A 26,021-nucleotide genomic window follows, 5' to 3' on the forward strand; every position below is an offset into this window, starting at 1 on the left:
GGTATGGTTGAACAGAAGCAAGTTTTGAACTCCCAAACCATGATCTGATGTTAGAGAGCACACCACAAGCCCAGTTCACTTGGTGAAATTTGAACTCTTAACCTAGCCCGCTGCATAAAAAGTCTCGTTGTTGCTTCTCTATTTGATTGGCCACACTAACAAGGAGGGAAAACAAAGATGAGCAATATGTTGGAAAATTAGAGAGGGTATATCAACGTAATCCAACCACCTTTGGAAAGATACAGTCAATCAACGGTCAATCTTCTCAGTCACATCATACCAATTTAGCCTTGAAAGAGGTGCCAAGGGGACGCCAAGGTATTTCATGCACAAAGATCATACCTTGCATCCAAAATGCTACCAAGAGTCTCGGCAGAACCGCCTCTGACTTAGCTAAATTCACTTTCAACCCAAAAGAAGCCTCAGAGCATAGTAACACATAAATATATAGGATGCTACAATTGCTAAATGTGGAACTTGGCAGCACCTATTATCTGTACACTGTTAGAGAGGGGCCTGCTAACACTGTACACTGCTAAATTCACTTTCAATCCCCTGATCAGATGACAACATCATCTCAATACTTCACATGCCTACATGTGAAACCAACTGCACGTGATGCTGCTACATTTGACTGCATAATTGAGTATGAATGAGGAATCATTAATTGAATAAAGACAAGATTTCAAATAATACCTCAAATTCTGTTGAGTTCTTAGTAGTAATTTTTGCCACGTTTTCATCCACTACTCTTACAGATTCATCCACTTGCTTTGGATTTTCCATTGATCTTGAAATACCAGATTGTAAAGCAGTTGAGGGCAACGATGATTGGACATCCGATCCGTTAATTAAAGAACCACCTTTTACTTTTAGAATTCCAGCATCCGACTTTGCAACTGTAACACTTTCTGTTCTTTCCAACCTCCCATCTGCTGGCTTTGCTTTTAATAGCTGATCTTTCACAGAATTCCCATAATCAGAATGTGGGGTTGCTGCGGCACTTTGAGAAATTTTGATGGAAGAGCTGCTTTGCACAGGTGCTGAATTAACTGAAGACTTGATAGAAAGTGATGGTACAGGCTTGTTATCCAGATAGCCGTTGCCAAATTCTTCATCTGTAACCCATGAAGGCTGCAGAATGAAACGACATTTAGTTCATGTAGATAAAATTGCAGATAATACACAATTAAAGTTCTAGAATACCTTTCTAGCAGCCAAAGCTGCACCAACCCCTGTTGCCAACACCTTGAGATCCTCTCTTTCATCACTTTTGATCTTAGCTACCTACATGGAACATAGAAATACAATTAAAAATGCTATACATTTACCACAATTAATCGTGTAATTCATGATAAAATAGCAAAGTATCCAACGTATCTCATACCCGCTTTTCAAGGTTTATACCAGTCTTTCGGGTGACGGGGAAAACACTAGAAATCTTTGTCAACAATATAAGAGCGTTTCGTATCTCCATGTACTCGGTAGATTCCAAGCACTGAATCAGTAATCGCGTGATCCTTTGACTCCATTTCCAATGTACCTATCAGCAACAAGGCAACTTAGCAACATTATTAAGCCAAGCAAAGAAAAAGAAAACGTCATCATAACTGACATACATGATGATAGTAATAGACTAGTTGTACTATTTCACATGCTAAAAGATTGAAGGAGGTAGAAAATAATGCAACAAAACATATTTGAGACAAAATGACAACATAAAAAAACTCTACAAAATAACAAAACATATTTGAGGTAGATCAACTATTGATTCAATCAAGAACTCTATCACGTGTCAAATAGAATATCATGGACCACCTTAATGACATAAAGGATACAGCAGGTGATTTTTCAGAATTATACTGATCATTATAAAAAATTTAAATTTATAAATGATCACAAAAAAGGAAAAATGCCAACAAACTCTAAATGAAAGGTGGAGCTTATAATTGAATTTACTTTGTTTCTTGCATAACTTCAATCCACCCCATATAACTAAGAAAACAGTCTCATTTAACCCTGATATATAACAATACTACACTTTTACAGAAGTAGCATTATGAGGAAGCATCACTGCGGATCAAATGCATGTAGAATTATTAACGAATTAGCCAACATTAGACTTACTGGAACTTAACCTGACAAGCATCTAACTCTACAATGACCTATCATCAAGCATTTTCTGCTAGAATGCGAGTCCTTGTAGATTCAGTTTACGAGAGCCATGAGTCTTCATTCCTAAATAAGGTCACCAATCACTAAACTTCAACAACTTTTTGAAACATTGCAGATATTTGGGAACTCTTAAACTCCTTCAGAGCCAATCATGTTCGCATACCCTCTAGTTGTATCCCAATGCAATAAAATGATACTAAAAGATCAGTAACACTTTTAACTCAAAAGAAGGATCAGTAACACCAATGCCAAGGCCTCTCTCAAAAGTAAACCCAACAAATATCATAAATGGTAAAACCATAAGCAACTGAATGAAACTAAAAAATAGTAATATCCCTGTCAAGGGCTTAATCAAAAGTAAACACGGAAAGAGATGCCATAAACAAGCTAACAGTAATTATAGAGGGTTTAGAGAATGCTACATAAACTAACGAACTGTTGAGTTCTCTGACATGGTGGAATTAACAAGGAAATGTTAAGCACTTCAAAGTACAAGACAAAGAACTAACCCTAACAAACTGCCCATATGTAACTCGCTGGCTGTTTGGATATCGATAATACACAGCAAAGCCTGGCATGTTTCCACACTCACGTTCGTAAATGGATTCATCACTCTGGATCCCAAAAATCAGACAAAGCACAGGTCAATATCAAGAATTAAAAAAAGAAAAGTGGAGAAAAATATGACGTAACATTCAATTGTTTTATTGAAATGCCGTCTAATATATAGGTAACATCCAAAAATATCACCAAGGATAAACTGTGCAATACTTATGAAACCAAGATGAAGGGGTGATTACCTTCCAATAGTAAGCAATCTTTAGTGTCTCACATAAAAACCTTCCAAGTCTTCCAGCTTCATATTCAGTGCAGCAGCATATCATAGGTTGTAAGGTTTTACATATCAGAACATCAATGTGGTTCACTGTGTTAAAAAATGGTGTTCCAAGGGAATGAAGAGTGTGCACAAACATGGCACAATAGACAGCATCTGGCATACTGAAAGTACAGCGAGGAAAAATACAACGCTGAAGGAACTCCATGTTGATCTTCGAAGTATCAGGGCACGAACTCCACCACTTGTCTTTTTCATGGGAAAGCCGTCTACGAACAGATGCAACATTTTCTTCATGCTTATGTAGTTCAGTTGTCAGGCGATCTAGAGATTCTTGGATTCTCTCTTTGTCTTTCTTCCTTTTGGTGATTGCCGAACTTGAATTATCAGAAACCTCTTCCAAAGCCTTAAGGGCAGCATGTTGCTTGGAAATTTCAGACTCGTAACGATTTCTTGGAACATAAAGATCATAGAGAGTAAGCCCCCAAAATGTAGCATAGAGATCAGGAGACAGACTATTCCAGGCTTTTGAAGGCAACATTGTTCTGACAGTATCAAGAAGATTTGACCACCTGCATGATATTCATGGAAGGAAAAGATGACTTGTTAGAATTTAGAATTCAAAAAGAAGGGTCATATAAAGCATTCAAGTTTATCCAAGTAGATAAAAACTACAGTGTCATGCTAACTAATGCCATCAATGCCAGCAAATTAAAGACAAACATGTGATACTTTTATGCATGTTTACAACAATTATCTATAGCAGTGGCCTAGATATCAGAGCATTCGTGCCAAGTAGGTTTTCACAAAAGGCATAATAAGATAATATTGGTCGAGAAGATTACATTATAGGCCTCCTTGGAGAGCCAAGATCGAGAACCATATTGCCAGAATACTCTGTAGGTTCGGACTCCATGATTGTGGTAGCAATATTTGTGGCATCACCGTCGTCTAAAGGCCACAAGATCTCAGAATTCCCCTGACACTTGAAGAGCTTCATTACAGGGCGATATATTAAGAAAGCAACCTATATGAAGGAAAGAGACACAATACGAAGGATGTTACTAATACAGAAGAAGGAAAGCAAGATGATACTCCAACGAAATCACCCGAGGAATCAATTTTCACATAAAATCAAAATAATGAAAAAAATATAGATTTAGACAGCAAATAGATAAAAATATAAAGCATACTAGCCCTCACAAGTATAGCATTTTGATTAAATAGGGTGGAAAGTAGCCACAGAGAGAGAAAAGGAGAGAGGACATACCTCAGGATCAAGGTGGTAAAGATGGACAAGATCATCAAGCGAGGGAATCAACTGAGCATAAGCTGATGCTGGAGTCACTGCACTAGAAAGAAATTCAACATATTGAAGAAGAGTGCCGTGGCATCTATCAAACTGCTCGCTAACCATCTTTATATAGGGGCCTCAGCATTAATGACAACCCTGCAAAAAATAATAGAATGAGGCAATTTGGTTTTGTTTTCTCTCTTTTCTGTCCCTGGATGAGACTCACTAGCAGGATATATAACACATCAATCTCATGGCAACCAACTTGGGCTGGAAAAAAGTATCCCACCAGAGTACAATTCCTTACAAGTTGAAGTCCTTTTTATTTATAAAAAAGGGCTAGAGAAGGCAAGGAACCAAAATACTGTCAAAGAAACTCAAGGGGAAAGATTCTGTCAAAGAAACTAAAGGAGCCAAAAGGACTTTTCTTCATTGTGCACAGCTATTAAGGCTAGGTAAGAATTTCTTCAGGCTTGGTCAAAATTTGCGTGTGATACTATGATAGATATATGATGGATTGATTGTTGAAGAAAACAGTTTAGGGATTGTTATATATGAAACAGATGCTAATTTCTTTGCAAACATTTTTATAAAAATCTGTTTATGACAAGATCACATTATAAAGCATGACTATAAATATATTGTACATTAGCTAGGAGGGTAGGGTCGATAAATACTTATAAAGACAGAACGATTTGAAATACTACAGTTTATTACAGCACTGTGACAGCCTCCAAGGCCGCTGTTTGGGCCTGGAATCTTTAAGCTTTGAACACCGTAAGTTTTACCCCCAATGAGTCATCTTTAAAATGAATCCAATTTCCCCAGTGTTGCTACATCTTGGAGTTACAACGAGTGACACCCACAAATACATTGCTGATTACACAACCCACCCATCCACACAAACACTCAACAAGTTTAAGGCCCTCATTTTTGGGCCCAAGATCTGACTAGGGAGAAGAATATTTTTACTACTCAACTGAATAAATAACATATAGAGTTCTAAAGCTTACACAGAACGATGTTGAGCAATAAGTAACAAAAGAGGAACTGCCAGCTTTGGTTCATCTTTTGAAAGCAATGAGTCTCTAAGCCTGTTAGTCGACTTGATCAATGCCTGCACAGACATGTCAACCTCAGAAATTTAGCATGAAGATAATATTAAACTCAGCAAAGTCTAATGCAAAATCAAGGTGAATTTAACGGTCCTAAAATTTTTGAGCAGTTTTTAACAGAAAAAAGGAATAAAAAAGTTACATTTTGGCTTAGGGTATCTTTGTTACAAGTCAAGTGCATGAAATATTGCAAAGTTTCCAAAAACAACGTGGATAGTGTAGGAAAAGGGTAAAGCAAGAAGTCTGGGAACATCTGGATAAAACACAATGCAGCAACAACATTCAACTTAATGAAAATTAAAATACCGGGTTCTCACTTATTTACATGGGTTGGAAGGAGGTTTGGTGGTTAACGGCTTGTTTGGGAAATGAGATAGTGTCATCTCAAAACTTCTCATAATTTCCTTCCCAAACATCACTCAAACACAAACACTTGTTAATTTCAAATCTTCCAAACTTTTCATCTAATCATTACCTAATCAGTACAACTTTCCCAAACTTCCAAACAAAACACAAAAAACAATATAACTTTTTCAAATTTCAAAACAAAAAGAATATTAAAAATTATATTCTAACAATATTTTAACTTACAATATTTTTACTCAACTTTTTCTCTCTACTTTCCCAAAACCCAATAAAACATATTAACTCAAACTATTTCACTACTATTCACATAATTCTCATATCATCTCATTACCCAAACATGCCCTAAGAGTTGGGTGAGAACAAACTTCTGGCTACTAAATGAGACATACTGTAAATATAGAAATCGCCAATTCAAATAAAACCTCGTAGCTCTGGTAAAAGCAACATCTTTGTGTACTGATGTGTGTGTAATTGCCAAATGTAATTTCTCAAAGGTCGGCACACATGGAAAACTTAAACTACACACAAAAACCACCTGTATGTACATAGGAATCATGAATCCTCTTTAAGTGTGTTAATGCATGTATAATTACCTAATGTACATGAAACTAGAGTTGACCAATTCATAGGAATCATGAGTCAATCTACATTCCTAATACACTTTGTAAGGACAGCTTAAGGTCCACCTAAAAAATAGTGCAGGCAAAAATGGAAATACCTTGTTATTTTTAGTTACTCCAAAAGAAGTTGCCTGATAACGAAGAGTCTCACCACCTGCCATGCAATCCAGCTGTTCCTCAGTAAGGTTCTCTGTGTACTGGACATTTGCCATTTGTTGAATAAGCTCCTGATATAATAAAATTCCAATCAATAACTAAATTTTGATATGTAATAATTATCACTATAAAGCACAAAAGGTGTAACCAAAGTCCACAGAATGTATATAAGATTGACACCCACATACAGGGTTAAAAGGATACATGAAAATCATGAAAGTCAAATATATTAAAGTTGGTAGAACCTATCCAAAAGAAAAGATTCTAATAAAGTAAGCCAAATCATGTGCGACTACCCAGTCCAATATTTCTAAGGTCGGAATATGAATAATTTTATTGAGCCTAAATTAGGTTTAATGGGCCATATTGGATAAGCCCATGAGTTATAATTTTGTTGAGGGTTGGCTAGAAATCTTAGAAGCCTAGTTGAGGTTTATTGTGCAATTTTAATTAGGCTTGTAGGCCCAACGTTTATTTTAAGGCCCGTTAAGGTTTAGTGGAAGATTTTGGATGTTATTAATGAGCCAATATTTTTGGAGCTACCCAATCAAGATTTATTGGATTATTTTGAATAGGTCACGGGCCCAAAATTTATTATGGTGGATTAATGGGTTTTATTGAGCACAAAAATTAGGTTAAATCCCATTTAATATTTATGGACCAAGTGGGCCCCTATTTAATTGATATTAGGCCCAAGAATTTATTTAAAAGCCCAAAAGTATGTAATGGATGAATTGGGGGATTTAAGATTGCCCATTAGGGTTGTTAAGTGACTTGGCCCATGAAATTATAGGCAAGCCCATAAAATAAGCCCAAGACCCGAGACCCATAGGAAAGGACCCATGACCCTGTTGCAAAAACCTACCATATTGCTATAAATACCTAGACCTACAGTCCCATGCGCATTGGTTTGCTTCCTTCTTCCTGATCTAGGGCTGCCGCTCAACATCTCTCTCTCTCCCCTCGAGTCTATGGTTAAAGCCACCAGGCAGCCCTCTGTCTTGCGCTTCCATTGCTTTCTCCCTAGCATGCTGCCCAACCTTCCTCATGTAGCAGCCCTAGCTCCCCCCCCTGGGGAACCTTCAAGCATCACGGTGGCAACCATGTATGCAGCCCCACTGTGTCTCAATCACAAGCCACTGGTCATGACAAAGAAACCAGCAAGCCAACCAATCAAAACAGAGCAAGCATGATCAACACCCAACTAGTGCAAACCAAGCTGCGCGTCCACCATATGTAGCCTCGTCATGTCACCAGCAACTTACGAACCATCGTAGAAACCACACAGGTTCACGTCGCCCAACAAACGCATGCACATTGCACCGTCATTAAAAGGTTGTTGAAACACCTCAGCAAGCCACTGCTCCTTTGCCGGTTGTGCATAGCCATTGCTGTAAACACTGCACCACCGGAAGCTGCACCACACACGGCACTACCATGAACCCAACAGCTCTATTTTGTAATGTAGAAAACAAAGCACTTGTCACCACTTATAAATACCACTGCGAGCTGCTGCTTCCAACTGTGATGTCACTGCTTCCCAGCACCAACACAACACCATCAGAACCAACCTTTCCAGTACAGTAATTGCACCATAGGGACTGGCAACCACACGTCCTCAGCTCACGACATTCCCAATTTTCATCAATCAAGAACAGAGCAGGGCATTCAACACCCAACCGAAGCAGGCCACCTCGTCTCACACCTACGAACTAGCGGAGGCCATTGTAAATTTGCATAGACCACATCAAAAACCAGGAAGACCCACACTACCGATGGAGACCCGACCAGGATGGCAATCAAGCTTCAGATCTATATGCATAATTAGACATACGTAACGAACATGAGACCGCATGCTCTTCCAGCCATTGCCAAGGTTTTCTTTCTCTTGATCGGTTACAGCAGCCCCTCCATCCCTCATTGATCACCTCCCAACTACAACGCCAACAAGCCACTCCCCACTCCACTGCCACCTTGCTCCGTCGCACGTACGAACCCGCAAGCCGCCCCAACCGATTCCACCTTCCCACAAGCATCACGACAACAGCAAACAAAGCTCAACACGGTTCCTACAACACACAGCCTTGTGCAAGACCAACAACGGCAGCACACCTCTAAGACACCAAGCCACATGGCCTCTGTTTTACACACCTCAAATCGAGAGCAATGGAAACCACTGTTTATATACATGTGTCCTGCTGCCACACGTTGTCCAGCAATGGTGTCGGCACCCAAGCCCAGCATAGGCCCAGTTGCCCCGATGCTATCCCCCATTGTAAATGGCCCACATGACCAAGACCCAAAAACGAGTATTACAATACCTCAAGCAGCAAGCCACCACATCCCTATTTTACACCACAAAAAACAGAGCAACTCAATGAACCCATTGGGCACCACTTTACTCCACCACAGTGAACTCCTCTATGAACGTCCTACCTCCACCACCACCGTGTAGCAGCTCCACCCCCCCTCTTGGCAAGCCCATCCACCACATCACCACCATCTCCTCACCAACAAAATCATAAACCCAGGTTATTCCCAATCAGGGCAAGTGGCGTCCCATAGAGATTAAACCGTAGCTCCACCACAAACTGCCGTCCATCACTATGTAGCCTAGCCATAGAGATTAAACCGTAGCTCCACCACAAACTGCCGTCCATCACTATGTAGCCTAGAGCCAATGGTTGCTGCCACTGTCCAAGCTACTAGTTACACTCTTTTCCCCCAACATAAGTTCTCTCCATCTCGGTTAATCTCTCTACGTAAGTCTCTCTCTCTCTCTCCCCCCCTCTACATAAGCTCTCTTTCTCTTACATGTGGTTAAGCTCAATTAAACGATAGTAAGGAGCATGACCATGCATGTGCATGTGTTTATATAAGTGAGTTGAGCTCAACATCATGGAACCGAATCAGAGAGTGTGCATGCAAGGGGTTGGTGAATTTATGTTTATAAGTTCAATGTTACGAGTCTAAGTTATAAGGTCATAGGTTTGCATGAAATTGCATGACGGAGGTGAGTATGCATGGACTATACTATAAGATTAATTTCTTGAGTTAATGTGATTTTAGGGCTTATGGCATTATAGCATAGGCATTGGCTTAGCCAAATGCCTTTTCATCTTCAAATTTAGCTAATATCATCCAAATTTGGCCCACATTGAATTAGTCAAACTGATTTCATCTAAAATATGAGCTACAGTAATTCTATCATTCTTTTCAAATATGAAAAGTACTGTAGCAAGTCTAAATGTCATCTTTTATTATATTCCGGCTCCCTCTCTCTCCCATGGCTCTTCTTCTTCTTTCTCTCCTGTGTCTCTTCTTCCTCTCCTTCTTCCCTCTGTCGGCACCCTCTCAGACTTGATCGTATCGCACCCTCTCGACTTTCACACCCACTATTAATTATTATTATTAATTTTTAGGCTCTCGCTTAGGGTTTCAATCAATTTGTACCCTCTCGGACTCTGTGCTGGACGCCTCCATGGTTCCGGCCACGGTGCTGGTCCCATCGTGCTTCGTATGGAAACATGGGGGGAATATCGTGTATCTATGTGGCTCTTTCACACAGTTAGTTCTCTCAAAATTTCCATTTTACTTCCACTTTTTATTGCTATCTGGAAATCTTTTAATTTTATTTTTTAGAATGCTCTTTAGATTAGTTTTGAGTTACTAAAGAATATTTTGTTTTAGTTAACGGGATTTGTTTTTTAAAAATTGTTTTGGAGAAGGTGGTCTCAGCTCATACCAATGTTGCATGTGAAGGGTTGTGACAATGTGTTTCAAACTGTATATGGCTTAACGCCAGGATATCATCAGGTCAGTTGGCGGTTTTGAAATTAAAATAAAAGCAGTCTGAGCAATTAATTTTGGTGCTTTGAAGCAACACCAGTTAATAACAGTACCTGCATGACGAATTTAATTATCATAATAAGTTTTCATACATATGTGAAATTTGTTTATCAAGCATATGCAAGCAAGTTAGAATTTATTTACAGCGGACATATATGAATGCTGTTAAACAACTGCTGCATAGATTTTGGTCAGTGTCAATGCACTTCACTGGTATACTTGGGAAGCAAGAGGCAAGAAGGTATCAATAAGGTTGAAGAATATGATTAGCTTGAGGCCAAGAACCCTGAGATCTATGTAGGGATCAGAGGCAGATGGAGATATAATTACCTGAATGGGGTTGCTGGGTGATCAACAAGGCCCCATAGTGTAGGCTGGTGATGTCCATTGCACTTGTGAGGTGTGTCTAAGGTCTCCCCAACTGGGAGGGACTACATAATTTTTGGAAGTGAGGCTTGTGCATGTGTGACCCTTAAAAAAAGCAGTTGGAGAAGAAGCCCCTAAGAGAATGTGCTTATGATATTATTACTATCAATGTTGTATCATGGGAACCATTGAAGTCTAAATATTGTTTCAGCGTCCATTATTTGGGAAGTGGAATTTCTGATGTTCACCTCATCCAGTATGAGCGTTTACCAATCCAAGGGTGAACCCATTATATGTAATTTGAGCACAGGTTGCGAAGGCTGTCACAACCTTTATCGAGATGAAAGTTAACTTTTGATAAGTTTAAAGAAGAAAAGACAAATGGAGGATATTCGATATGTGGTGGCAGTGAACTATGATAAGTTTTTACAAGTAGGTTCGAGTCATATGTGTTGCAGTGAATAATGATGTGTCTTGCACTTTCTGTAGTTTTCTATAATATTTTGAGATTATTATATTATAGATGAGGGATTTTTATGGATTGTACATATGGGGTTTTTATTTACATAGAAGATAATGTACAAATATGTACATATGAGATTATTAGATTATAGATTGTTGGATTGTGAAAATGAAAATGAATATGATTGTTGGAGGTTATTGAAGATTATGAAAATAAAATAAAAAAGTAATTAAAAATTAATTAAAGAAATATAAATAATAAAAAATAATAATATTTTATTATTATAAAGAATGTGATGGCTAATCCAATGTAGATTTTAACTGTTAAGTGATTAGCTAAAAGTTAAAAAGTTACATATTCTTCAAATTTTGAAGATTGGAATTACCAATCCAATGCCAATGCTCTTAGCATGAATTGTTTGGACATGAAAGTTAATGAGGATTTAGTCATTTAGGTTAAGTGATATTTATGAGGTAAAGTGAAAATTATTTGAGGACACAATATGGTCTAGGTCATGGGTAGCCTTATTAGGTGGAGTTCGAAGTCTTTAATTTTAGGGTGCACTGAAGAAGGAAATTGACATAATTACATGTTAAATGTACATGTCAACTAACGTGAATGTGATCCAACTGCATGAAGGTGTTTTCTGCATAAAGGTGATGTTTGCATATGGCTCAAGGTGACTATGAACATGTCTTTCCATATATGTAAAGTAAAGGTTTATAAAGGTGGATATATTTCTTTGGTAGCTCCCATTCATGGATCCCTATCTATGATGAAGATAAATGCAAGTGACTATGAAATTGTATGAATGATGATGTGACTGAATATTATGTAGTATGACTATATATTTTAATGAATAAAAGGCAAGGCAAGATAAGGTTAAAGGAAAGAAAAGAAAAGAAAATGAACAGGTATGACTGCATGTGTTTGATGAGGTTAATGTATTAGCCATAACAGTGAAGACGGTACCGTGAGGTTGGGGCGGATTACAGCGCCGGAATGCATCACTGGCAATGCATCTAGTGATGACCAATTCCTAAGGAGGCTTGGTTCGTATCTGCTAGCCACGAAAAGAGTTGTGACCACAAGGGTCACTAACCCTAAGACACAGGGATAATTGTGTGTAATGGCCATTAAGGATATGAGTTAAGGACTGAATGTTTCCTTTATGCTTTGAAGTTAATGGTTACATACGCTATGAGGTAATGTTTTCTTGAGAGTATTAATGTTAACTGAATCCTAGATTACTATTATGTTTACTACGTGATGTGGTTCTTATTGAGTATTCAACTCATTTTATATTTTTATGTATATTTTCCCACCCTAGGTGAGGAAGATTACGAAGATGCTTCGCGAGAGGATGTTGTTTAGGGGATGACATTGAGGCTTGAGGCACTAAGGAAAACTCTTATTCATTTACAATTTGAGTAATTTTGTAGCATGACTATTTTCTTTTCCTTTAATAACTGTTACTGACAAACTTTATTTTGGAGATGTTTTATTTTAATAAAGTACTCTGAATTTTCATAAATGTTACAGAATCTTTTATACTTGGCGCTAAAATGTAAACATTTTTAAGGTTAATAGCATTCAGTTCCTCTCGCTTTAAAACCCTCAAGGGACGGGGTGTTACATCATGAAAGTCAAAAGAAGTCACTTTTTTAGGACTTGTAGGTTTTGGAGGGGACGGTGGTCGTTGGTTCTCTTTTTGCTGAGGAGTCCTCTAGGAAAAGCTTCATCACCTCAGAGATTGAGAAGGTGCTTTTGACATAAGAGATCTCGTGGAGACAAAAATCTCAGGCCTTATGATTGAAAGAAGGGGATAATGTACTGAGATGCTTCAGGTTGATGGCCATGTTCTTTCCAATCATGACATTATCAAGAGCCACATTGTCAATTATTACGAACTCCTCATGGAATAGTTTACTTGGAGGCCTAAGCTTGATGGTTTGGCCTTTGAGTCTATTGATCATTCAAGTGCTATTTGGTTGGAGAGACTGTTTGAGGCAGAAGAGGTTCATCATGTGATTAGTGGGATGGCAAAGAATAAAGCTCATGGCCCAAATGAGTTTTCTATGGATTTTTTCCATACTTGTTGGGAGGATATCATTAAAGTTTTTAATGAACTTCACTCTTTTGGTAAGTTTAGAAAAATCCTTAATGCAACTTATATTGCTTTCATTCCCAAGCGGGTTGGAGCCTAGAATGTGAAGGATTATCGCCCCACTAGTCTTGTGAATGGGGTGTACTAAATAATCTCTAAAGTCCTTGCCAATCGTATGTATAGTAATGGGAAGTATTATATTAAAAACCCCAATATGCTTTTGTTAAAGGAAGACAAATCCTGGATTTGTTTCTCATTGCTAACAAATGCCTGGATAGATGAATCAATGCTGGTCCGCCAGCCTTATTATGCAAACTAGATTTGGAGAATGCATATAATCATGTAAAGTAGGACTTCTCGTGTGTTGATCCGTTGGGCTTATTATGCAAACTAAATATGGGGAAGGCATATGATCATGTAAACTGGGACTTCTCGTGTCATTTGCTTTGGAGATGTGGTTTTGGAGAGAGATGGGTTTCATGGATTCAACATTGCATTTCACAGTCTATTTCTCAATTTTGGTGAATGGATCTTCTGTTGGTATCTTCATTTGTTCTCAGGGCTGAAACAAGGGGGCCCTCGCTCCTTTTTTTTTTTTTTTTTTTATTTGCAATTTTCATTGTCATGGATGCTCTCAGTCTTACGTTGGTTGTTGTTGGAGGATTTCTTTCTCGGTGAGTGGTGTTAGTATCTTTCATCTCCTCTTCGCAGATGAGAAAATGCTCTTTAGCGAGCCAAATCATGTCGTATTCAATAATCGGCCTTCCTTGGGGAGCTGCTTTTATGGCGAAGCCTATTTTTTTTTTTTTTTTTATAAGTTACGGCGAAGCCTATTTGTGATGGCATGTTAGAAAAGATCGAAAGAATGGAAAAGACTTTACATGTCAAAAGGGGGCAGAATCACTTGTATCAAAAGCGCTCTTTCTAATCTCCCAACATTTTCTCTCTTTTCCCTTTACCTACAGGTGTGGCATCTCACATTGAAAAAGTCTTCTGTGCTTTTCTTTGAGAGGAATTGGAGATGAAGCTAAGTTCCATCTTGTTATTTGGGACAAAGTTTGTTCCCCATTCGTTTGTGGTGGTTTGGGGGTGCAAACTTGAGGATCTTTAACAAGGCCCTACTTGGGAAGTGCTTATGGAGGTATCATAGGGAGGTGGAGGATTGCATAGGGTTGTTGTTGACTCTAGTATGGGAGTGTTAGTGGGGAATGGTATTCTAACGAAGGGTACATATGGAGTGGGGTTGTGGATGAATATCTGTAAAGAATTTTTTTTTTTTTTTTTTTTTTTAGAAGTGGGGTGTTTTTCCAAGTTCTTCAGTTTTGAAGTAGCATGTGGCTCTCATGTTTGTTTCTGGCATGATGTTTGGCATGGTGAGAGGGCCCATAAGAGCTTTTCCCCCACTCTCTATCGAATATCAAGTGATAAGGAGGCTATGGTGGCTGATTAGATGGATTGCTCCAATGGCTCAACTCAATAGACCGTTTGTTTCAATAGAGCGGCTCAAGATTGAGAACTTGGAACCATTGCGGATTTTTTGAGTTGGCTATATGATACGAATGTTGGTAATGTTGTGGAGGACAGGATGATATGAACTCCAAATGGGAGTAGGAGATTCACGGTTCGATCTTTTTACAAGGCTCTTTTGGGTCATCATAGTAACCATTTTCCTTGGAAGAGTATTTAGGGATGCAAGGTAGCTCCCAAGATTGCTTTCTTTGGTTGGACGGCTTCCACTGAAAATTATCACCACAGAGCTGAGAAAAAGGGGTCTTATAATTATGGAAGGGTGTTATTTACACAAGTAAAATGGGGAAACTGCAGGTGTTTTGAAGACTGGGAGCATTCCTTGGGTGAGTAGAAGAGATTCATCTTTAGCACTTTCTTGGACTTCGGTCATTGATTGTAATGGGGCTAATTTCCATAATTAGCTTGTATCCATTTCTAGTTCCTATTTGTTACTAAGGGAATGTTTGGAAAAAGTTTCCATCTCATCCCATCTCATTTCCTTTCCAAACAGCATTCAAACACAAATACTTTTTAACTAATTACTACAACTTTTTCAAAGTAATCATTACAACTTTCCCAAACTTTCAAATAAAAATCAAAAAATAATTCAACTTTTTTAAATCTTAAAACAAATTATATTAAAAAATTATATTCTAAAATATTTTAACTTTATAATATTTTTTATTCAACTTTTTCTCTTTCCTTTTCCAAAATCCAAAAAATATTTAACTCAAACTATATCACTACTATTCACAAACCATCTTACTACTATTTACAAAATTCTCATCGCATCTCATTCCCCAAGCGTCCCCTATGTGTACTCCATGAATACTTCCTGTGTACTTTGGTTATGCCTATTTTCCTTTAATAAAATTTTATTCTTGCTTATCAAAAAACAGAAAAAGAGTAATGAAAATAGGAAAGTTTTGAACTCATCCAGCATCCATTCCCTATCTTCAAAATTTCTATCTTGTATCTCCCTACAAATGCACCATACAGGGCAAGTAGGAACCATCTTTACACTGCTTCAATCTGTGGGCTGCCACTTAACACTCTCCAAGTGCAAAAAAAGTCTACTATTCTTCTGGGCATGGCATAACCCAAAAACTTAATCCCACAAAAGTACCGGCAATTTTGCAATGCAATAAAAGAATATGATCATTGGATGACTCTCTCCTTTTACACAGCACCAATTAATCATAACAATGTATATTTTCCATAGATTATCCACAGTGACAATTTATAATTTTGGCAGTTTTTTTTTAATAAGCTATCATCTTGGAACTAATTACTCATAATAATGAAGTAACTTTCAGATGTCAAAACTACCTGCAATAGAACAAGCTCAATTCCTTGGCCCTTCTTTAACTGGTTCACAAGATACTGGAAAAGACCCCTCAACTCCATTGATGGATACTTCTTACACCTATAAACAATGATAATGAATTAGTGAAAAATGTAAAAAGTAATCAGGGAAGATTCTATAGTTAAAAGCACATATTTAACAAGCAAATATCCACACAGACAAGATATGATGACGACAATGATGATGACAGCAGTTATCAAGCATGAGCCCTATAAAAAGAGAAGAATGTGGCATCTGTCACATCAGCCAATCGTAGCCATATTTTCCCAACATCTCATGAACTAATACAGGAACTATTACACCATTCACCAGATAAAGCATCCTTAATAATAGATAAAAGATACTAATTGAGAAGCCGAAGCTCACATCCAGGTTGAAAATGACTTCCAATATATCAAAAGTACAAATCTCCGACCGTAAAACTTAGACGAGTACTCCAATAAAAGACCATTGTATTTACTAATGCATACTGCCAGTAGAAGAACAAGGCACATCAAGGTGCAAAGATGCTAAAGAAAGGAAATAAATAACAGAAAATGCAAAGTTAAAAATCATTACAGTTCACTAATATTATGATAACATTTTTAGCAGGAAACCATCTCATTGTTTGTTTCAATTGCTAGCTTAAAAGAATTTCGCAGTAGTGTTCACAAATATTAGGATAGCATTCTTATAACCAGGTTTCTACCAGAATAACATGTCCACACATGATACAAACATAAAGATCAACAAAATCCACATTAAATGTTTTCCACTTTTCCTTGCAACCTATTTTTAGCGTTTAGAACCAAATTTACCATGCAAGTATTTGTAACACTTGAGTACTTCTCTGCATACTCCACAGGAAAACAAACAATACAGTCTGAATTAGGATTGAGCGAAGTGTATTCAGCAACATATCAAACAACTCACTTGAGGAATTCCTTCCTAAAAATTCTAAATTGCGCACATAAATAAAATAGACACCAAAGGACTCCACTGCATCCAAGAGTTCCTATCTTCAAAAATCTTAAAAACAACGTTTCACAAGAAATCTCTTTTCTTCCCACACGATGAGGATTCTCAAAATTCGAAATTCCTCTTATCTTAAGACCCTAGAAGCTACATAATCCTATTTTAAAAACAACCATCACCATTCATAAAAAAGTGGCAAGATAATGGCAATGAGGTAGGATTAGCATTAGCAATATACTGGCCTGGATGAAAAATTTCAGCTGGATCTGATGAGCTATAAACCTAGTGGAAAAGATGAACCAAAACTGAACACAAGTTTTTGCTTCTTTCCACATTATCATGTTAATAGAAGGAAAGGACCAAACATAAAAATAAAAACAGACGAAGAATTAAAAAGAAAATAAAAAAATTATAACTGGCATCCATCCGTGAAATTAGCAAACCAATTCAGCTAGAAGTTCCAATACAAATTATAAATTTAGTTTATAATGGGACAAGAGATCTACTCTACAGGATAATGCACAAAAAATCTACAGAAATGATACATGTACGAGGACTTGGTTATATGGTACATGAAGCATCGCACAAAGATACGACCCATTTGAACAAGTTATATATTACTTAGGCATTCATCATAGGAAGATACTATTCCAATTACAGTTTCATATTAGGACCAAGAGAGAACACGTAACAGACTCAGTAAGATATAGTCAGAAAGACAAAGCATTAACAATTAACAGCTCAAGTGAGCAACATTAAAATTAAGCAATGAAGAAACATGAGCCTGATGCTGACAACATAATCTACAGAAATGAATATCACAGAGTGAAAACTTGAAACGGTTTAAATCTAAGAAATTCTTCAAACCAATGCTAGCGCAAGTTATTTTTAAATTTCCGGTATGATCCAGCACAACAATAAATGAATAAGGCTTGGGAGAAAACAAAAATAATGAGAATCATTCCAAAATCCATACTTTACTAAAACCCATTAAAATTCCTAATAAATTCAATGTTTCTAAGAGGCAACAGATGCCATTTTCAAAATTTAACATATCAAATTTCTGAACGGCTAAGATTGAAAACAGCCAGGCCAAAACATCAAAGCAGCAATAAGCCTAGCTTGGCAGTCACCACCTGTTAGTAGCTCCATACCCCATATATCAAATAAATTGCAAGGAATCTGCTGCCCAATCATATTCCGCATCTTCCTAAATTCAGCAGACCTTCAATTAGGGGTGGGTAGGGCAAAACACAAGCGGGGGGCTAGGGGCGGTATGGCACCAGCAGGGCCCCGCCCCGTCACCTACCCCGTATATTTAATTTTTTTATATAAATATATATTTATACATATTTATAAATATTTATTAGTTTTACTATTATATAAATATAGTAATAGTAATATGTATTAAGTAGAATTTTTACTTAATACTTTGTATAAGTTGTAGTGTAGTAGAATGGCTCTTTTATAGATTGCCTTGGCAATACAAGTCTCACACTTGCGCAATGTGAGACTCCTGTATTGCTGTAACACCCCGTTCCCGTAAGATAGAGATGTTACTAACATTCATAACATAATGCCCGGTGAAGATATTTGTATCCATAAAAAATACCTCATTTATTAAAACATCAACTAAACTGAACATAACTATCTTCGGATCATGAAACTGTAAGCATAAAGTAAAAAAGAAACATAACTAAACTAATTATTGTGTAAATAACACTTATTCTTTTCTAAGTCTTTACACTAGATCTATTCCTGGCCCTCCAGCTCTACGTCCTCATACTCATCATCTGTGACAGTTAAACATAGAAGAAAATAGAGAAACAAACAAAAATGAGTCAAATACTCAGTAAATAGCACATCATACCATAAAATACATCTTAGGCTAACATAGACTTAATTTTTGAAAGACTGCATAACATACGTACATCATCACAGATTCACAATCATACCGTACACATAATTTAACATAGGCTTAATTTCTGGAAAACTTTACATGCATACGTATATCGTCACTAATTCACAGAGCATATCTATTCATCATTAACATGAGCAAAATCATAAATAATCAAGGCAAACATGTAACGTGAATGCATAATAACTTGTTTATCTTGTATTAACATGGAGTGAAACACGTTTAGGTCCGTGTTTCACTTAACTTGCATAACATGAAGTGAAACACGCTTGGGTCCGTGTTTCACTTAACTTGTGGTTAACCACACTTGAATCCATGGCACCGTAAAACTTCTTATCTTTCTTAATGCATGAAAATTTATTAGGCTTCATAAACATTTCTAACATGGCACATTCTTGTACATGGCATAGCATAACATGGCACATTCTTGTACATGGTATAGCATAACATGACATGACATAATATGGCATATTCTTGTACACGGCTTAGCATAACATGACATGACATAACATGATCTAAACATTCTATGACATTCCGTGGCATACGTGATCTGAGTACTACATGAACATAGCATACATGATCTACGTACTACATGAACATGGCTTGCATAATCTGGCTATTCTATTACATGGCATACTTGACTTGAATTACTACATGAACATCTCATGGCTTCCACATGATTTTAGTAACATTCAATCAATCAAACAACAAATTCATTCATTCAAGCAAAATATCATATTTCATCAAAAATCGTGAAAGGGAATCTAACCTCAACTTGTCTCTTAGCGTAGATAACCATCATAAGCACATCATATTTTCATACATGACAATAATATTCACAGTACTCATGTATTTATATGATCATACTATTTACCACTTAGCACTGCTTCCTGATTCTCACTTTGTAGCACGCTACCTATACGAGGTACTAGATGTTACTAATTTCATAGTGAGCTTGTCTAGCGCTCTAACTACTTAAAATCATACCATATAGATAATATAATACATATTCAATTAAAAATTACTACATATTAATATTATTCAAAACCCATAACATATCCTTTAAAAATATAACTTAATAATTGTATTAAATATAGGAAGGCCCAAGGCCAACTGGGGGAAACAGACCACTTTAAAAGAACAAGGTTTCTTCAAGAGGACTTACGGAAGCCTATAAAACAAGCTATTAGAGGTTTTAAGGGCATTTTGGGAAAACATCCTAATGGGCATGGGTATTTTGGGAAAGCTGTATATAAACGAAGATATAATCTTACGAGGGAAAGGCTCTCATCGCGTAACAAAGGGAGTGGTTGTGCGATGCTCATCGAGAGGAGGCTGAGGCGACGGCAACTCTAGGGTGGTTGGAAGCGACCGGCAACGCGACTGGGTCCTCTGGGCAGTGGTGCAATGCAAGAGTGAGAGAGTTAGACTGAGAATTGAAAATCATGGGGAGAGAGAGAGACCTCGTCAGGGACTTACCGGAAATGAGTGGGTTTAACGGGGTTGAGCTGGTTGGCAATCTCTGTGGCCTCAGAGAGGTGGTCCAATGTCTTCTAAAGTGGTTGATGGTGGCTGGCCACAACACCCAACGATTTTGGTCACTAACAATAGAAGGAAAAAAACGACGGGAAAAGCTTAAATGGCGACAGCGTACGTCAAGGTGGGAGGAGAGCTTACCGTCGGAGGCGTCTATGGTGGATTCCATCTATGGTGGATTCCAGCGAGGTAAGTGTCTCGGTTGGATGTGAGAGTGGTTTTCTTGGTTTGCAAAGGTTGTTGTGTTGGGCTGGAGTGTATGATGTTTCTTGTATTTATTTCTGAAGGGTCCCGTGGGATTCTTATAGACGATGGGAAAGCATAACGTGAGTCTTCAAGAGATATGCTAGGGTTCGAAGTTGGCTACACTTAGGAAACTATTCCTACGAGGATACAAACATTGAGAGGATTTTTGAAGAGTTTGAGTTGGAGTTAGTTTCAAACTAGGACCCTATTCCAATATGGGAACCTAATGGATGACTACTCACTGTTTTAATTTATCTGTTAGCATATTTCCTAAAATAATAATCACAAATAATACTAATTTTAAGGCCTAAATTTGGACCAGTATGTTACAATTGCCTTGGCAGAATATGTACTAGAAAATTTAAAAACCACCTAGTTTTTAAATTATAGTCATATTTACAAATTTAAATTTATAATTTGGGTCAAAATGTGTTTTTTATCACTTTTGGACTCAGGAATAATTTTTGGCCCTAGTGGACTGTAGTAAGTTATTGAAGTGGGCAGTGGACAAGGTAAAGGGTCTGGCCCCGCCCCCAGGATGTTGGGGGGGGGGGGGGGGGGGGGGCTATCCCGCCCCGTAGGGTGCGGATAGCACCCCGGTATTGAATTACTTAGGGCTTGTTTGGACACTTAAGACATGCTTGGGTAATGAGATGAGATGAGAAATTGTGAGAATTATACGAATAGTATTGAAATGGTTTGTGAATAGTACTAAAATGGTTTGAGTTAAGAAGTTTTATGAAATTTTGGGAAATGAGAGAGAGAAGGTTGAATAAAAATATTATAAAGTTAAAAAACTGTTTAGTGAATTTTGAGAATTTTGTATCTCATCTTTGTGTCCAAACGAGCCCTTAACCTTGTGCACGAGAAGTATTAAATGGAAGATAAAGCAACCAACCAAGAATTCTGTATCTCATCTGTGTGTTCAAATTTTGAATAACCCTTGACATCACATCGACAGCACAATAAAAGTCAAGGTCTAGGACAAAAGTCGTGTACAACAGGTTACCATATGAGGAATATTGTTGAAACATAAATGCACCAGACATACCAAGAGTGTTAAAGCCTCCAATTTGTACCATCCAACTACTTGTTTAGCCCCATACTGACTCTTAAAAGTGAAAACCACAACAGCCTTCTTAAAAATGTGAATGATCAAGACCATGTAAAAATATAGCCAGAACATACATTAAGAAACTCAAGACGAAAAAACAAACAAAACCATTAAAAAAACCGCCAACCTAAGAAGTTTGGAATGAAATATGCAAAGACAAATAGAGATTTGTACCAATCTGTGTATCTGTTAGCCATAGAAGGTATATCAGTAATCTTTATTCGGCAGTGCAAATATGTACAGAACATGAATTCCCCCACCCCACCCTGCCCACACCCACCAAAAAACAAAATAAATAAAATAAAACACAAGGAAAGGGGAAAAACAAGAAACATAACTTTTGAAATTCTCTAACCATACAGATCCTGCTCATTGTACAACAGCCCCAAAATCCTTGGAGCTTTGACAGATGAAGCTGTAATAAAACAGCGCAGCCCACAATCCAATTAGTGCCCCCTTAGATGTTGAGATTTACTTCAGTAAGTCAGTTGCACGTCAACATTCTATATCTCACATATTAAGGATAAGTAATTCTGCCCATCTCTTTCTATCAAAACACAGGAGTATGCAGAAAGAAAAGAGTACACAATCAAGAAGAACTGATGATATTTTGGACTATAACATAGCACCATCTTCACAACTAGCTAATGATGATGCAAGCAAACATCCAGTTAATTGTGCATCCTCCGATAAAGGGTTTGCTTTTATTGAAGAAAGCTCCCAGGATGTATTTCTTCCTTGATGGAGAAATATTACAGAGAACAGCTGGTTAAAACCAAAACAGTATCCTGTCCGTAATCCTCCAACAGCATCGTGAGAGGAAGCAGCACAAGAAGAAAGAGAATTTGACAAGGATCTGCAGTACGAACCAAAGGCATCTTATCTTCAACCTTTACCTAGGACCATGATTTCCATAGAGATCAATAAACCAGATCCAGAATTCCTACTAATTTGGAGGTCAGCGAGATAAAAAAAAAAAAAAAAACAATTTTGACTGGGAAACAATATCAGCATATTACTGTGCCCTTTCAGCTATACCAAGCCCTGAGTACTTTGAGAAAGTTAACCAGTCTACTCTTTCAACCATCAATTCCACCGCAAAACATTGAAAATATTAAGAGGACGTTCAAGTATAAAGACGGACACAGCTAGAGCCAACTTCTTTCTTTTGTATACTGAAAATATTCTCCAGTCTTCTTTCATGTGCTAATAATCATTGAAAACAATACCTTGTAAACTTGTATGATAGGATTGAAGGCGGCACTCCCAGCAGACAACTTGCTTTTGATTCAAAAAAATATTGTATCAAACCCAGCAGTGATTATGCATCTTTAATTCTCAGTGGACAAACTTAGCAGGTGCCTTGCTCGTTCTCCAATCTCTAGCAAACCAATATTCAAAAGGCTAAAACAAAGAAAACCAATCAATGTTTGAACATCATATTTCTGACCAACCCACCCCAGACACATGCATCTCCTTTTTACATTCTGACCATCTGTCATCAAATCTCTGTGACCACACTTCATACAGTTCTCCAAGTATGAGTGCCCATTGGAAAGCCAAGCTATTGCTCTTGTTGGTATACAGGCCGGGTAATAGAATTGTATGGCAATTCACCTTGTCTGCACGACAAAATCCACTAATCCCTTACCAAAATCATTTCCCATCAAATATCAATCGTCAAAAAATCCTCCAGAAACAAGAGGCAGATTATTTTTGCAACATCCAATATGTCAGCTCCAGTCATACTGCCATTTCTGAGCTTAATCTGCAACCCGGAAACTTAAGTAAAGCATTCCAGGAAATATCTCAAATCAAGTATGGGGTAAATGTTTACTAACGATTCTGGTAGAGATCATACCAAAATGCACAAAATAGACCACCAAATATCACTTATGGTCAGTACATTACAGAAAAGAAGGTAAAAAAGAGACACACACACATGCTCGGATGCATCAGCACAGCATGCATCGGCACAACAAAGAAATTAACAATTTATATTTAGAACTTTTAACCGGCTACGGAACTATGGAAATCCTATAAGTCCCTACAAAAATTATATTAAATAGAAAACAAATGAGACTTGCAGAAATTTTAACACAAGAAGAAGGGGGTGGAGAGGAGGAAAGAAACAAGAACGATTGACAAAAAAAAAAAAAAAAAAAAAAGAGGAGAAACAAGAACGATTGAAACATACAGATGACCCCAAAACGAAGCCAAGGATTGAAGCCAGTCTGACAAATTGAGGCCATCATCTTTTAGCTTATCACGTCCCCCTTGTGCCAAACGCTCAATCACCACATATTCCAAAACATCATACTCAAGCTGTGAAGAGAGTAAGAATTTCATCAGGATCAATACATAATATGGAGAAAAAAAAAAAGTGTTATTTCTCTTTAGGTGAATATTTCTTCATCAAAGTGAAAGGGATTCCTTCACACAGGAAATGTACTAAAGAATCCTGAAGGATGGGAAAAATAGTCTTAGTTTTGTTGACAAAAAAGTAGTCAATTTTATTCCATGTACGCAGTAAAGACCATATTCAATAAATAATTCTTCTTAAGTAAATAAGTAATTTTGTTTTTTCTTTCCTTTGGTTATCAAAAAAAAAAAAATAATAAGGTTATCAAAAAGTAAAATAAGTAATTATATCAAATGTGAAAAGTGATGCAAACAAGAAGGTGGTATACAAGAGAAAGCACCCACTAGGAAGAAGATGAAGAACAGAGATTCATTAACTCTTGAAAAGAAGAAAAGTGGGCACCCTGTATGACCAATAGTCCAAGTGTAGAGAGAGAAGAATCACACTATGCCTAAACTAAATCGTAGCAACCAAGCAATTACGAGGGAAACATAGTGTTGGTTAAAGTGCCAAGCGCACTTAGGTGCAAACAGCACCTAGAGCCTAGCCGCAGAGAAAAAAATGTAAGCACATGCTGATTGAAGTAAAATATATATATATAATAACAAAATATTCATAAAATACAATAAAAAAAAAAGAATAATGAAGCACAATGGAAATAAATTTAGCCAATTTAACTTAATTTGTCAGATTATTATGGAACATAACAATCAAGTGATCAACTAAGTAGACAAAATTAATCATAGCGTTTTATATAATTCTCTTCTGCAATACAAAAATATACAACTATGATATGTGAAAGCCATAATCAAAATAAAGTACACAGTTGAATTAATAGATAACCAAAAGGCACCGACCAAAAAAGCACAAGAATTATAGGTACTGACTTCCATGCAAACGTAAGCAATACGATGCAATCTTAAAGTATATAATCATCCTTATTAAGCATAAAACTATCATATTTTTCATAAAAATATTATAACTCTCTTCATCTTCCTCATTTACTTCATCTAAATTGATGGTACTAAAAAGTAGTGAGAATTTAAACTAATATTTTATATTGTTTTTCAAAATTTTACAAAAACACACTTTTTTCTTCTGCTCACTAAAAAAAGTGTCAAAATGCGCACTTAATGTGCACTTTTGTAAATGTGCTTCTCTTTTGGTAAGCAATGCGCTTTGGGCTTTGTGCTTGGCTATTTGTGCTTAATTGTGCTTTGACCAGCACTGGGCAAATATCAATTACAGTAAAAAGGCTTCTATAATAAAATCCAATCTGTAGGTAGCTCAAATGTTTAGCTGGATAGATTTGAGGAAAATGTATACCAAAGAGTATATTTTATGACTACATACCAAACAATATATTTTTTTTTTTAAAAAGTAAGAATCTTTATTGAATAGAATGAAACAAGGCAATGCCCAAGTACACAAGAAGTATACAAAGTGAGACACCTAATTACATTCTAGTAAGCTGGAAAGAAGATAAAAACTCATGAACATTCCCACCCTTCAATACAATAGCAGAAAACCACTGTAAAAGAGAGAATACAAATAAATTTCAGATTTCCCCCACTGCACGCTCCTTGTTGTTAAAGCACCTACCATTCCTTTCCGACCATAAACACCACATTAAGCACAAAGGTATCATTCGCCACACTGCTGCCAGTTGA

General features: G+C 37.1%; 1 protein-coding gene and 1 non-coding gene across 2 annotated transcripts in view; one reads left to right on the forward strand and one right to left on the reverse strand.

Annotated features, from left to right (window-relative positions):
• Window positions 1-26,021, reverse strand: part of LOC121258203 (THO complex subunit 2) — a 50,143-nt gene that overhangs the window by 4,734 nt on the left and 19,388 nt on the right. The window contains 12 exon segments of the mRNA XM_041159605.1: window positions 697-1,134; window positions 1,207-1,287; window positions 1,388-1,543; window positions 2,685-2,789; window positions 2,976-3,582; window positions 3,856-4,037; window positions 4,281-4,441; window positions 4,444-4,460; window positions 5,318-5,421; window positions 6,504-6,632; window positions 16,185-16,281; window positions 24,187-24,314. Coding sequence (XP_041015539.1) covers window positions 697-1,134; window positions 1,207-1,287; window positions 1,388-1,543; window positions 2,685-2,789; window positions 2,976-3,582; window positions 3,856-4,037; window positions 4,281-4,441; window positions 4,444-4,460; window positions 5,318-5,421; window positions 6,504-6,632; window positions 16,185-16,281; window positions 24,187-24,314 — 2,205 coding nt within the window.
• LOC121258902 lies at window positions 10,733-10,886 on the forward strand. The gene has a single exon (XR_005939454.1). It is a non-coding gene; the product is annotated as a U1 spliceosomal RNA (small nuclear RNA).

Source organism: Juglans microcarpa x Juglans regia, chromosome 3S (assembly GCF_004785595.1).
Source record: "Juglans microcarpa x Juglans regia isolate MS1-56 chromosome 3S, Jm3101_v1.0, whole genome shotgun sequence".
Classification (NCBI taxonomy): Eukaryota; Viridiplantae; Streptophyta; class Magnoliopsida; order Fagales; family Juglandaceae; genus Juglans; species Juglans microcarpa x Juglans regia.